The sequence below is a fragment of the Haliaeetus leucocephalus genome, unplaced genomic scaffold (genome assembly GCF_000737465.1).
Source record: "Haliaeetus leucocephalus isolate CR32 unplaced genomic scaffold, Haliaeetus_leucocephalus-4.0 Scaffold140, whole genome shotgun sequence".
Lineage (NCBI taxonomy): Eukaryota > Metazoa > Chordata > Aves > Accipitriformes > Accipitridae > Haliaeetus > Haliaeetus leucocephalus.
This window is the reverse complement of record NW_010972576.1, coordinates 16,899,227-16,910,989: the sequence shown is the minus strand read 5'-3', so window position 1 is coordinate 16,910,989 and position 11,763 is coordinate 16,899,227. Positions and strand designations below refer to the sequence as shown.

The 11,763-nt window shown below is 44.9% G+C and overlaps 1 protein-coding gene across 2 annotated transcripts in view; it reads right to left on the bottom strand.

Moving 5' to 3' along the window:
• The window catches only part of LOC104843365 (UDP-glucuronosyltransferase 2A2-like), a 23,947-nt gene continuing 12,184 nt past the window's right edge, over nt 1-11,763 (bottom strand). Inside the window, exons 6-12 of one of the 2 annotated variants that reach the window (XM_010586268.1) lie at nt 7,920-7,967; nt 6,566-7,236; nt 4,476-4,624; nt 3,050-3,181; nt 2,545-2,632; nt 1,609-1,828; nt 1-312 (exon numbers count right to left, since the gene is read on the bottom strand). In XM_010586268.1, the coding sequence (XP_010584570.1) occupies nt 36-312; nt 1,609-1,828; nt 2,545-2,632; nt 3,050-3,181; nt 4,476-4,624; nt 6,566-7,236; nt 7,920-7,967 (1,585 nt within the window). In that variant the 3' untranslated portion in view covers nt 1-35. The remainder of the gene's footprint in view (nt 313-1,608; nt 1,829-2,544; nt 2,633-3,049; nt 3,182-4,475; nt 4,625-6,565; nt 7,237-7,919; nt 7,968-11,763) is intronic. The other variant, XM_010586269.1, reaches the window with a different exon arrangement.

Here is an 11,763-nt window from a genome sequence, read left to right as displayed (position 1 = left end):
TAGGAGAAGAAAAACTGCTGATGGGAACAGGATGTCTATTCTTTCTTCCTCTTTGCAATCCTGCTACATGTCCTACAGCAAAATAAGCAGCACTTGACAAGAGTGAGGACAGCAATGGCTGTACTGGTGAACAAGAATGCCAGAACATCCAGGCAGTGGTACTGGTACCAGGTGAGATGGTGAGCAGCTGGTCTCAAGTGCTTTGCTCCTTTGTGACGCATGACAAATTCAATCCAGAAGACAGCTCTGTCCAGCGGCTTAACTGGCTGGTCATGGTGTATCTTGGATAACCTTAGAGCATTTTCCTTATAGCTGGGGAATAAAGAAGAAACCAAGATTTGTCACTGATTCCTGAAACAACCCATTCAGCACGTGGCCATCCTCCTGAGGAAGGTAGACAGCCCTGCTTTTACTTTCATCAGTGTTATGTAAATATATTTGAAACTGGCCCAGTTTACTCCTATCTGCATAAAATTGGGTTATGAACAGTAATAGAGAAAGCCAATCTTTTGCAAAGAAAAGTTATTCAAAATTATTCCAGATACTCCTTTAAAAAAAGCAACATGGAAACATTTGCAGCATTTTCTGTTCCAGTATAATATAGTGTGCTGGTTCTGACTGGGATAGAGTTCATTTTCTGCACATAAGCTAGTATGGGGCTGTGTTTTGGATTTGTGCTGAAGACAGTGTTGATAATACAGGGATGTTTTTGTTATTGCTGAGCAGTGCTTACACAGCTCAAGGCCTTTTCTGCTTCTCATACCACCCTGCCAACCAGTAGGCTGGGGTGCACAAGAAGCTGGGAGGGGACACAGCCAGGACAGCTGACCCCCACTGACGAGAGGGGTATCCCATACTCTATGACGTCATGCTCGGCAATAAAACTAGGAGGGAGGTTGGCAGGGGGGCTGCGTGCACTGGATTTCATCTGGGTCTTTGGATGCCTTGTCATCATCCAGGTTGTTACAGATCACCTCCACCATGGCTAATTCCCTCAGATACAGGATACCTCCATCAATGTTGGTCCATTTTCTTTGGGAATTTGCAAGTTCTTTGCTGAAGGGATACCTGTCCTTCACACTTGACAGGAGTTGCTGCCAAAGACTGAGGACTCCTGCCTTTTGTCCAATCCATTTGTCAATGGCCTTATCCTTAGCAAGGGATTCCAGCTGCCAGGCTTCCTTAGCCTGTAATTCCTGACTGATAGGTACAGTAACCTAAGGATATTGGTAGCTCAGGAGAAAGAATTGTGGCTACAGACAGAGTAGACAGAAGTAGAATTGTTGCCCAGAGCCTCCAGAGGATTTCTACTTGCAGAGAGCAAGGGAGAGAGAGAGAGAGCAGAAAACTGTCTCAGGAGCTGCTCTGGGCTTTCCAAGAACTATTTTTCTCAAAGGGATCATAAAATGTAATATATGGAAAATCAAATTACTGATTTCTCCTTTCTGAGAAATGCTCATTCTTAGAAATGAAAGGTGGTTTTCATCTGAAACCCAAACTCCAGCTACTCAGTATTTTTGGTTCCCAGAAGAGCCAGCAGAATTTCTCACATCAACAGCTCAAAATTTTCATAACCTCATCTTACTGTAAGGCAAGAACAAAACTCACGTGGAATTGTTAATGACTGTGTTCAATGCATCGACTAGGTCCTGCGTCTTCAGTGTGCTGAAATCCAGCTCAACTGCAGCTCCCTTTGCCCTCATGTGAGCAATGTTGTCATGCTGGTCGGCAAACATGGGAATCCCAACCATTGGGATCCCGTGGTAGATAGCTTCATAGATCCCATTGGTCCCACCATGAGTAATAAAGGCCTTTGTCATGGGGTGGCCTGAATAGGGAAGGAGAGGCATGTGTAGCAGCAGCTGCGGCAGACTGTGGTCACTGGGGATGTGAGCACTGCAAACTACCCAGGCAAGTGTATGGCTAGAGAAGGGAAAAGCCCTGACCTCTGGATCAGCGTCAGAGCTTACATGCTTTGCTTTCACACATTCATGTTTATTTTAATGCAATATATGAATCAACATTTTCCTCCAGACTACCCCAGACTTACTTCAGCCCTTCTGCTGTTGTGCAGTTCTAGTTTTTACATGGTATCATGTTCACAACAGCCCTCTGCTGCAGCCTTGCTTAGGTCAAGCATTTTGAAGAATGAGCCCTGGAGATTAACTGCAGAGGCCAAATCCAGCTCCAGAGTACATGTCTACTTTGATATTTAGCCTGCCTAGACGTGGTTCTTAGCCTTTCCAGACAATTGCCACTGAGCTCTGTAAGACAGAGGCGTTTGCTTTAGAGATCCATCTTTATAGCTAAGCTCAAGTTGCTGCCTTCTTGAGCCACTGCTTCCTACTCCCTTCAAAGCCTGTCAAAAGCAGGCTAGGAAATTAAGGCCCCAAGAGCAAACCTCTGCTGCTTAAGCTGCAAAACTAATTGTAGCCACAAGTGTTATGTGGTTCTTTTGCCTGAATAAGCCGTTTTAGTGGAAAAAACAAAGAAGGAAACAGTTTTTCCAAGGGTGCAACACATCCCAGATAGAATCAGTCTCACCAAGCAGGTCATTTTGGGGTATCCAGTCATAAAGCCTGGTGTTGGAGCCCAAAGTTTCTGGTTTTTTTCCTTTGTACCGCCAGAGGACCTTGAACAAAGGAAGATAAACGTAGTGCATGTGACGTACCCTTCTGTATTTTTAGATGTAATCTAGGGCTTTATCTCAAACCCACGTACCTTTTCCCAGTAATTCAAATAGCTTTTGCTCCAGTTTAGCTCTTTGATTAGTTATTAGGTGCTTATTATAAAAATCACATAGAGTGATTTTTGTATTTTGGCCTATGGACACACCTCCATGTCGTTTGGTGCAGAGAAGGGGAAACGGCAGAACTCCCCATGAGGTGACTCAGCAGTCTGCCTCTGCAGAGCACAGCTTCCCAGCTGTGGTACATCCAGCAGAGATGCAGATAAAAACCAGGTGAGTCCAAATGCGAAAGGCTCGCTGAAGGCAACAGGAGTGACAAAAAAACAAGACAAATTGTTTTAGACTGGAAAGGAAATTCACCTTTTGTGGAAGCTGGCTGAGGGCTCTGGCAATCACATTACTTTTTTCATCAGTTAGGTTGTAGACCATCGACCCAAGAGAGAATACCACGATGCCATGTTTCCCTGAGCTCTGAACAAATTCTTCCATTTCCTAGGTGAGGCAGAAAACATACTAAGAGTAATTATGCACTACAGATTACACAGATTTCTGTGAACAGAGAGCATAACTTTTTTAGCTTATCAAGGAGATGATTGTGGTGTACGAGCACCTCCGCTGACAGAAGGGCATTACAAAGATAGACCTGGCCCTGTGCAAAATAGACAGTTTCTCCCCAAGAAGGAGCAGGACAAGTTGGGACAGGTGACAGAAGCTTTGTCTTTTTGAAAGCAAGTCAAGCAGTTTCAGGACACATTTCTTTCAGAGCACAAGCATCAGGAATGGATCAGGACTATACCCTGTGACACCCTCCATAGCATAGTCTGTCATCGTTCTGGATTCTCCATGAACAAGTACTTTGCATTTCGTAGCTCTGCAGGAAGGGACAGTGCTGAAAACTGTCAGGGTTTTTCAGCATCCTGGTCAGAGATTCATCAAGTTGCTGGTCTGACTTTGTTAGCCAGTTCTCTATTTCTTGCAATACAGCACATGTTGCTAAACAGATTTTCTACAAATCAGACTAATAGGTCTTCCTGTTCCTTTTTTTTAGTTAGTATCATGTGAAATGGAGCAATAGCATCCAAAAGAGAATGGTTATCCATTTCCCCCAACTCAACCTCTGCTACAGGGGAGTGGGAAGAGAGTTAGACAGTTTCTTTTAAGTAGACAACTTACACTGAAAATACCCTACCTCCTCTAAGCTCCTACAGGAGTGATAATCTAGACCAGAGCTTGTTGTGTTGCTGTCATCAGTATCTAGGAGTTTCAGATTCCACCTGAATATTGCCAGTCACAGCAGAGCGTAAGCTGGAGATGCTGAGTATTTTACTCCCTTTAAGATGTCTTAAACTAAGTAACAATAGAAAAAGTGTTCATCAATTGTCTCTTTCTGCAAGTCTTGGCTCCATTTTGTCTAAAGAATTTGTCCCATCACAGTGCTTTTTTTGCATCAGGTATTTCAGTGTTACCATTGGCTCCAAGTCTGCATCTTAGAATTAAATTACACTTAACTACTCTGAAGTAGCACCTATTTTTCCTGAAACAAACACGGTATTCCCTCCTGCTGACCTCAGCTATCCTCTTTTAAGACAGCAGGTTGTAAACTCAGCCCTCAGTTTGCATAAGTACAGACAGATTGCTAAATAGCTCCATGCTCCCCACTGGCAGCAGAGCATCTTCTTTTAGAATGAGCTTTCTCAGGACATGGCTTGCATGGTTATCAGGGAGAGAAACAGTTTATGTTCTGCTGGGCAAACAACCAACCAATGGCAGAACAAAGTTGGGATACCTTTGGTAATGGCTTTGCAGGCTGGCAATGAAGTCCTCCAACAAACTCAAAATTGGGCAGGAAAGGCCGTGGAAATTCAAAATCCCAGTATGTTCTGATTAACCATATCTCTGCTTTCCCCATCGTCTCACACAGGGTTGTGGGCCTTCCTATGGACAAGGTACAAGGGGTTTACAACAGGCACGGGAGTGGGCTTGTTTGCTGTAGATTGCAAAATAGAAGCCTTACCTTTGTCTTTTGGCACTCCCAGTCAGTGTAGTCTATCAAATCATGCATGAAAGGAAAACACAGACAAATCCAGATGTATTCCTTGCCCTGTCCTGTGTTTGGCCTTGGCAGGTTGCCACGAACAAGGCAATACGATCTTTAAAGGGATTTTGAACCTTCAGGATTAATTTAGAGCAGTACAGGAGTAAGTGGGAAGCATTTAGTTTCTGTGATACAGAAGTGCAATTCTTGTACCACTGAAAGACTTCATTACCTGTGCTTGTAATAAAAGCACACTTTGGGGAAGAGAACAATCACAGAAAATGTAGTTCCAAATAAAAAATAAATTAATCGCAAAGTGATCATCACCAGTCAGGGAGGAGGAAAGTTTTTAAAGTTCTGTGGCATTTTTCAAATGGTGACTCAGTCAGTGGCTGCTCAGACTACAATAAAAGACAGGTACAGCTATCCCTAGTTCTCTTGGGGACTGGGTCAGCTCCTTCTGACACATATTGGGAAAATTTGGCCAAATCCATAGATGCTTTGAATGTCATTTTATGCAACATCCAGTGTCTCTAGAAATCCATCTATAGAAAAAAATCCAATGGATAAAAATTTTATAGCTTCCCATTTGGAACAATATATATTCTCAGGTACATGTTGCAAGTTGTCTTTGCAGTATTTTCCCCACAAAATGGAACTGTGGAGTAAAAGGGTTAGAAGTGTTGGTAAATAAATGATTATCCAAAGCCAGCCTAATGCAAGCAGGAACCAAGCAAATAAGCAGCAAGATAAAAATTATCTGTAGGGCATCTTCTTATACTACTTGATCAGTGTTACAATCTACACCAGTAATTTTTATTTTATTTTAAGTAAAGAGCAATGAGTCAGTTACAAAGTTACTGGAGTGAAAATTAAGCCTTGCATTGCAAGTAAAGTGGTACAAAGGTGTGTAATTAAGTCTTATGTGGTATTAAAGGAAAAAAATTCAATCCAGGGAAAAGGGACTAGTTTGCAGAGCACAGAGGCATTCTTGGGAAACGCAGGAAGAGATTGGAGGGCAACAGAATAGATACCCTTGTGCTTGCTGTTCACTCGTTATCTGCCTAAACACAGATATTCTGTACAAGATTCAAAGTCCATTGAACTAAAAGGTCTCTTTAACAGACTTTCAATCAAGCCTGAGTTCTAGGTTGGAACAAAAATTTCGGGTATATATGTAGTTTAAGGAGAGTATTTAAAACTCTGAATGGTAGTTGAAGGGGAAAGTTGGCAGTTCTTAGCATTTATTGTTCAAGAATATGAACTCACGCTTAGCATCCTGTACTATGCAGGGTTGCAAGATGATATCTCCAGATGATGCATGCAATGTGAATGAAGAGTGGTTTTTTGCTCTGCAGTTGTCCAGAGACAGCCAGTATTCCTAGTTACAACAGGGTTAACTCCATCCCTGCGTTATCAATGGAGCTGTCTCCAGTGCCTTACACTTAGGTAAGGAATGATTTTGCCCTCCAGCCTTTATCTACTACCATCTTAATTGTAGAACTGCCTGTCATCAAGATGAAGAGGCAACAACTGTCCTCTGAAAGCACTAAAATGGGCATATGGCTCACTGCAAGAGCTCATCGACAGTATCGTCATTGACAAAAATTAGAACTGTGTGCTCTAAAGATCCTCAAGAGGAACTAGAGCAAAACTGCACTGGTGTCTGTTAGATTAGACCAGACCTAAAAAGGAAGGCACAGCCTCCATGTGACCAAAACAGGATTACCATTTCTGCTGGCCATTGAGAAAGAGTATTTTGAGAGAACAGCATTGAGCTCCCAAAACATTCAAAAGGCACAACCTATGCAAGAGGAGAAACCACTCAACAGCTGCCTTACCTAAGACATTACTGTAGTACCCATCCCATTCGTCTTGCCAAAACTTCAAGAAAAATAGATCCGTGTAAAAGTAAAAGAGGAAGTTCTGTAGCCTTTCCACGAAGGACATCTGATCTGTCAGTCCCCTTGTGCTAGCAGGCACATAAGAAGGTGGGGACGGGAGCCCACCGCACAGCTTCTCTACCACATTCCCATCTGAGAAGCGGAAGCTGTAGACAAAAGGGATTGCTAGGATTTCTGCTACAAGCTCCCCGCCTACAGACAGGGGATCAGCAACCAAAACATCAAACTTGGCTTGCTGCAGCTTTGCTATCAGCTGAGGGTTCATCACCAAGGTGTCACAGATCTGCTTTGACATATTGGTAAAGACCTCCAGGTCCTTTTTCGTCCTCCACATGATCTCCCAGGGGGAGAGATTAGAGACCTCATTCATCCAGAAATTGAGGAAGTCGTCCATGATAGCATGCAGGGTTTTCTGGGTAAAGGGGACTTGCAAGACCTCAAAAGTGAAGGGGGAGGAGGTGTCTTGGTAGTCGATGAGCAGATTGCTTGAGGGCACCAGCACAGTCACTTCATGACCCCGGAGAACAAGCTCTTCCAGCAGCACTTTCATATTGATCCAGTGACTTGCATCGGTGGGCCAGACCACCACCTTCCCACAAAAGCCAGCACTCCAGCAGCATGCGTAGGCCCAGAGCAGCCAGGGGAACCTTGGCCCCATCATCTCAGCAGTCAATGTACAACTCCAGTCTGACCGAGCTGGAAGGAGTTCACTGCTCCAGTGTGCAAACACTTTAGAGCCAGCCAATAAAAGTGAGATCCAAGCCTGGCAAGAGGGCATGTCAGAACACAAAACAATGCTCATAGGAGGACTGGGCAAGCAGCAAATCCCGTTCTGGAGTCTCCTGCAGAGCCACAGCTTATCTCAAAATGACGGCAACTCCTGTTTCTGCTCACTACAAAGTGCATTTTGCAGCATGTGAGAACCAGGAGCCCTTTCCCTGTGTTGTGGTTTAATCTTGATGGGCAGCAAATGACCACAGAGCCTCTCACTCCCCCGCAGTAGGAGGGGAAAAGGAAGGGCAAAAGTTAGAAAACTCATGGGTTGAGGTAGAGACAGCTTAATAAGCAAAAACCAAAAATAAAACCAAGAAAAACAAGTAATGCAAAAAGAACAATTGCTCACCACTGGCCAACCAATGCCCAGCCAGTCCCTGAGCAACAGCAACCCTGGCAAACTCCCCTCCCGCCTCCCCAGCTTTTTTTGCTGAGCACATCACCACATGGTATGGAATACCCCTTGGGTAAGTTGGGGTCAGCTGTCCCGGCTGAGTCCCCTCCCAACTTCTTGTGCACCCCCAGCCTACTCCGTGGGAGGAGCAGTGTGAGAAGCAGAAAAAGCCTTGATGGTATGTAAGAACTGCTCAGCGATAACTAAAGCATCCCTGTGTTACCAACACTGTTTTAATCACAAATCCAAAATACAGCCCCTTGCAAGCTACTATGAAGAAAATTAATTCTGTTCCAGCCAAAATCAGCATACCCCCATACCAGATCTTCAAGGTGAAGATGATACACATTCCTGCACCAAGCAGGAGCTCAGGCTAGGGAAAGGACATGAGCAGCCCATGGGACTTTTTTGTCAGCTACAGGATGAACACCATCTTACCACTTCACTACAGCCTAGATTTGCTTCTGTGTCCTGTAAGAGCCAACCTACCTGTAAAGCTGGTTACAATTTTTCTCTCTTCATTTACTAGGTGCAGAATGTCCTGCAGTGATTCACAGCTAGCCCACAGGGTGCTCTAGTTCTGTCTTCTCTATAACCAGACGCTGTGGACACACAGCACTGCTGCTGGAAGGACACAGTCCTGGTAGAGATGACTCCAGCATCAGGCCACCCCGGGAGAGAAACAGGAGGAGATGAGGAGCAGAGGTTTTGCTCACCTTTCTGCTTCTTTGCCTTCTCTTGGGAAGATGCTGCACACTGGCATCAGTGAATCCATATAATGTAGTCCAGGACAGATACTGCCAAGACAAGAGACCTGACTTCTCCTCTTGACTGTGTCCTGTAGACGTAGTGGAGATGCTTGGTGCTACTGATGTGTTCAGGGAAAAGAACAGGCAGCTGCTCTGTCCTGAGCAGAGGGCAAATGAGGCTTAGACTGAGTGTAAACAGGGCCTGAGCACTCCTGCAAGAGCTCAGCAGCACCACATGAGCTCCCCTTACTAGACTGACAGTGGAGCAAGCAGTCTTTCATCATGCTTCAACCTCATCACTTGAAAAAGCCTTTAGGTAGCTCTAGGAAAGCAACTAGAATAATAAGAACCCTGAAGAAGATTTTCCAAGGAGAAAGAGAAGGTGCACGCATACAGTGCCGGAGCTGGGACATTGCCCACTTTCTGTGAGATGCTTGCCCCTTCCTTTTGCACCTCCTTCAGGACTGGATACACTCCAGACCAAAGCATATCACAGTCAGGGTAGAGAACAGCTAAGCTAACACAGCTAATAAAACAGGTATTGCACATGTAGCCTTAAATACTAAACCCCACATTTAACAATAAAAAAAGACAAGACAAGATCCAAGCAGCTCTGAGGCTTACACAACAGGAGATCAGCAAACCATGCTTTTGCCAGCACAAGATTTTCTAGTCTCCGTCAAATATGATAAGCAACACAAGTAAACACACAGCTAGGTACTATAATAGTAGGGTATCTTAACAACTTAGCTCTCTTAGCAGAATTACACCCTACTAGTGAAATATAAATAAAAATATTTAGAGTTTCATATTGAAATAATATCCATTTTATCTGCCCACCAACAATGCATGTATGTTTGCCCTGTTTCCTTTTAAGCGTTACAATAATCACTTAGAGCAAAAATGTGAAAATAATTATGCAACTATTGTTTAAAAAAGAAAAAAACTCACAAATAAATACAACTATCTTCTAGTATTTCTTTTAGACACTTTCAGAAAAGCAAAGAACCCTGTCTCTGCTGAGGGCCTTTTATCACTGCAAACTGGGGCTCAGCTGCTCTCCCAAGCCTTTAAAAGACCAGAGGAGGCCATTATCTCTCATTTTGAGTTAAGCTAGCAAGCCAGAAGGGTGCTAGGGGAAAAAAGGCAGTATTGTTGTATAGCTTTCCAAAACCATTTTTTATTTCTACTTCAAAAGGTTTAATTCAGTACTAGTGTTTGGTGGGTATATAGTATTATTTTGCTGTTCTTAGTGTTTGTCATGATTCATCTATGTATATGACTGATGAGCTCTGTTTCAAGTGGCTTTAGAACTGTTTTACCTATCCTACAAGTGCCTGGACTTAGCTGTACTAGTGTAGCAGGTCAGGATTAACAGGTAACATTTGTACTTGCCTGGATTGTTTGACTTGACACAGGAGTTTTGGAGGAAGGAGAGTGAGTTCACAGCTGTCTTGCTCCTACCTTGTGCCTTAACCTCTAAGCTCTGGGTACTTACTCTTGTGTGTACAGCAGATGATGTAATTTCTGGAAGTAAGAGCAGCCTTACCTAAAACATCACCAACTTTCCCAGAGAAGGTAATGATATGTGATGTCCTGCACTGTGTAGGTGAAGATGTTTTTTAGCCTTTCCAGGAAGGACATCCTATCTGTTAAGCACAGAGCCGCTCCATCATGTTGCCTATGGAGAACCAGATGGTGTACATGAAGGGGATACCCAGCTTCTCAGCAAACCCCACTGTGTGCCAGTGGGTCTGCCAAGGGGACATCAAAGGTGGATGCGCTCAGTCTCTCCAGCAGCACCTCATGCTTCAGGACTTCATCACAAATTATTTTGGTTATGTTCTCCTGCTTGTACACCAGTTGAGCTAGCTTGTAAAGACTTTCCCAGACAGGTAGCGTTCTCTCCTGGTAAAACCAAAAAGAGAAAGCTTTTTCCAGTAGGGTAGCCAACTATCTCCTTTTTGGTGATCGGCACCTCAGCCACCTCAAACTGGAAGGGTGAGGGCTGTGTGGGGTTGAGGATGAGGAAGCACGAAGGCAGCAGCATGGTCACCTCGTGGCCCCAGACCACAAGCTCCTGGAGTATGTACTCCATGTTCAGCCACTGGCTGTTGTCAGCCAGACCAACACCTTCCCCCCGGACCCCCAGCCCAACACAGCCAGCAGCCACAGCACTGTCACACCGCCACCTCCTCCCCAGCCATAGCCTGCCCTGCATGGCAATGCCCCCGTGGCCTTCCTTCACCGTGAGCAGCAGCGCTCCCAAGCTGGGCTGGGCATGCGTGACACTGCCTTGCTCCGGAGGGCAGGGAGCCAAGGTAGCCACCATGAAATCCTGTTGTGGGTAATGGCATGTTTTCCTGGGGAAAAAGGTGACTGGGACCAGCTGGTACCATCTGGTGGTAAATAGCTTGCTGAAGCTGGAAGATGTGCTTCCTCTGGAGCACCAGGGAGAGTTGTCAGACCTGGGGGGCTCAGCCCAGCAAGGACCATGTCCTGTTGGTCATCCTGGCCCTCCTGCCTGTCTAACTACAGTCTTGATGTTGCCTGTTTGGTAGAAGAGGTGACTTTTTCATTCTTCAGGCTCTTTGAGGCACAGCTGGGTGTGCAGCGAAGATGTTCACCCACTGTGTGGGCACCCTTTTGCTTTATAAAGCCACTGACCATCCATGGACTTAAGGTGGTGATCCAGGGCTGCAGCTAAAAATTTGTGTCTCAAAGTGGATGAAACTACATGGCAAGTGACTCCAGTATTGGAGTAAGACTGTCTTCATGTGAACTTGCCTATTCCAGAGCATGCATTGCGGGAGGCCAGAGCTGGTAGGTGATGGTGTGGGCTGTCCTGCCTGCCACTAGGTGCCTATTACGCACTACAAGTTGAACCAGAAAATCTGTTAAACAGTTTTATTTGTGGTCACACTTCTGATGTGCAATTAGGAAATAATGTCAGTCCTTGTCCTGGTTTCAGCTGGGATAGCGTTAATTTTCTTCCTAGTAGCTGGTACAGTGCTGTGTTCTGGGTTCAGTATGAGAAGAACATCGATAACACACTGATGTTTTCAGTTGTTGCCAAGTAGCGTTTAGACTAAGTCAAGGATTTTTCAGCTTCTCATGCCCAGCGAGCAAGAAGGCTGGAGGGGCACAAGAAGTTGGCACAGGACACAGCCAGGGCACCTGACCCAAACTGGCCAAAGGGGTATTCCAGACCATGTGAA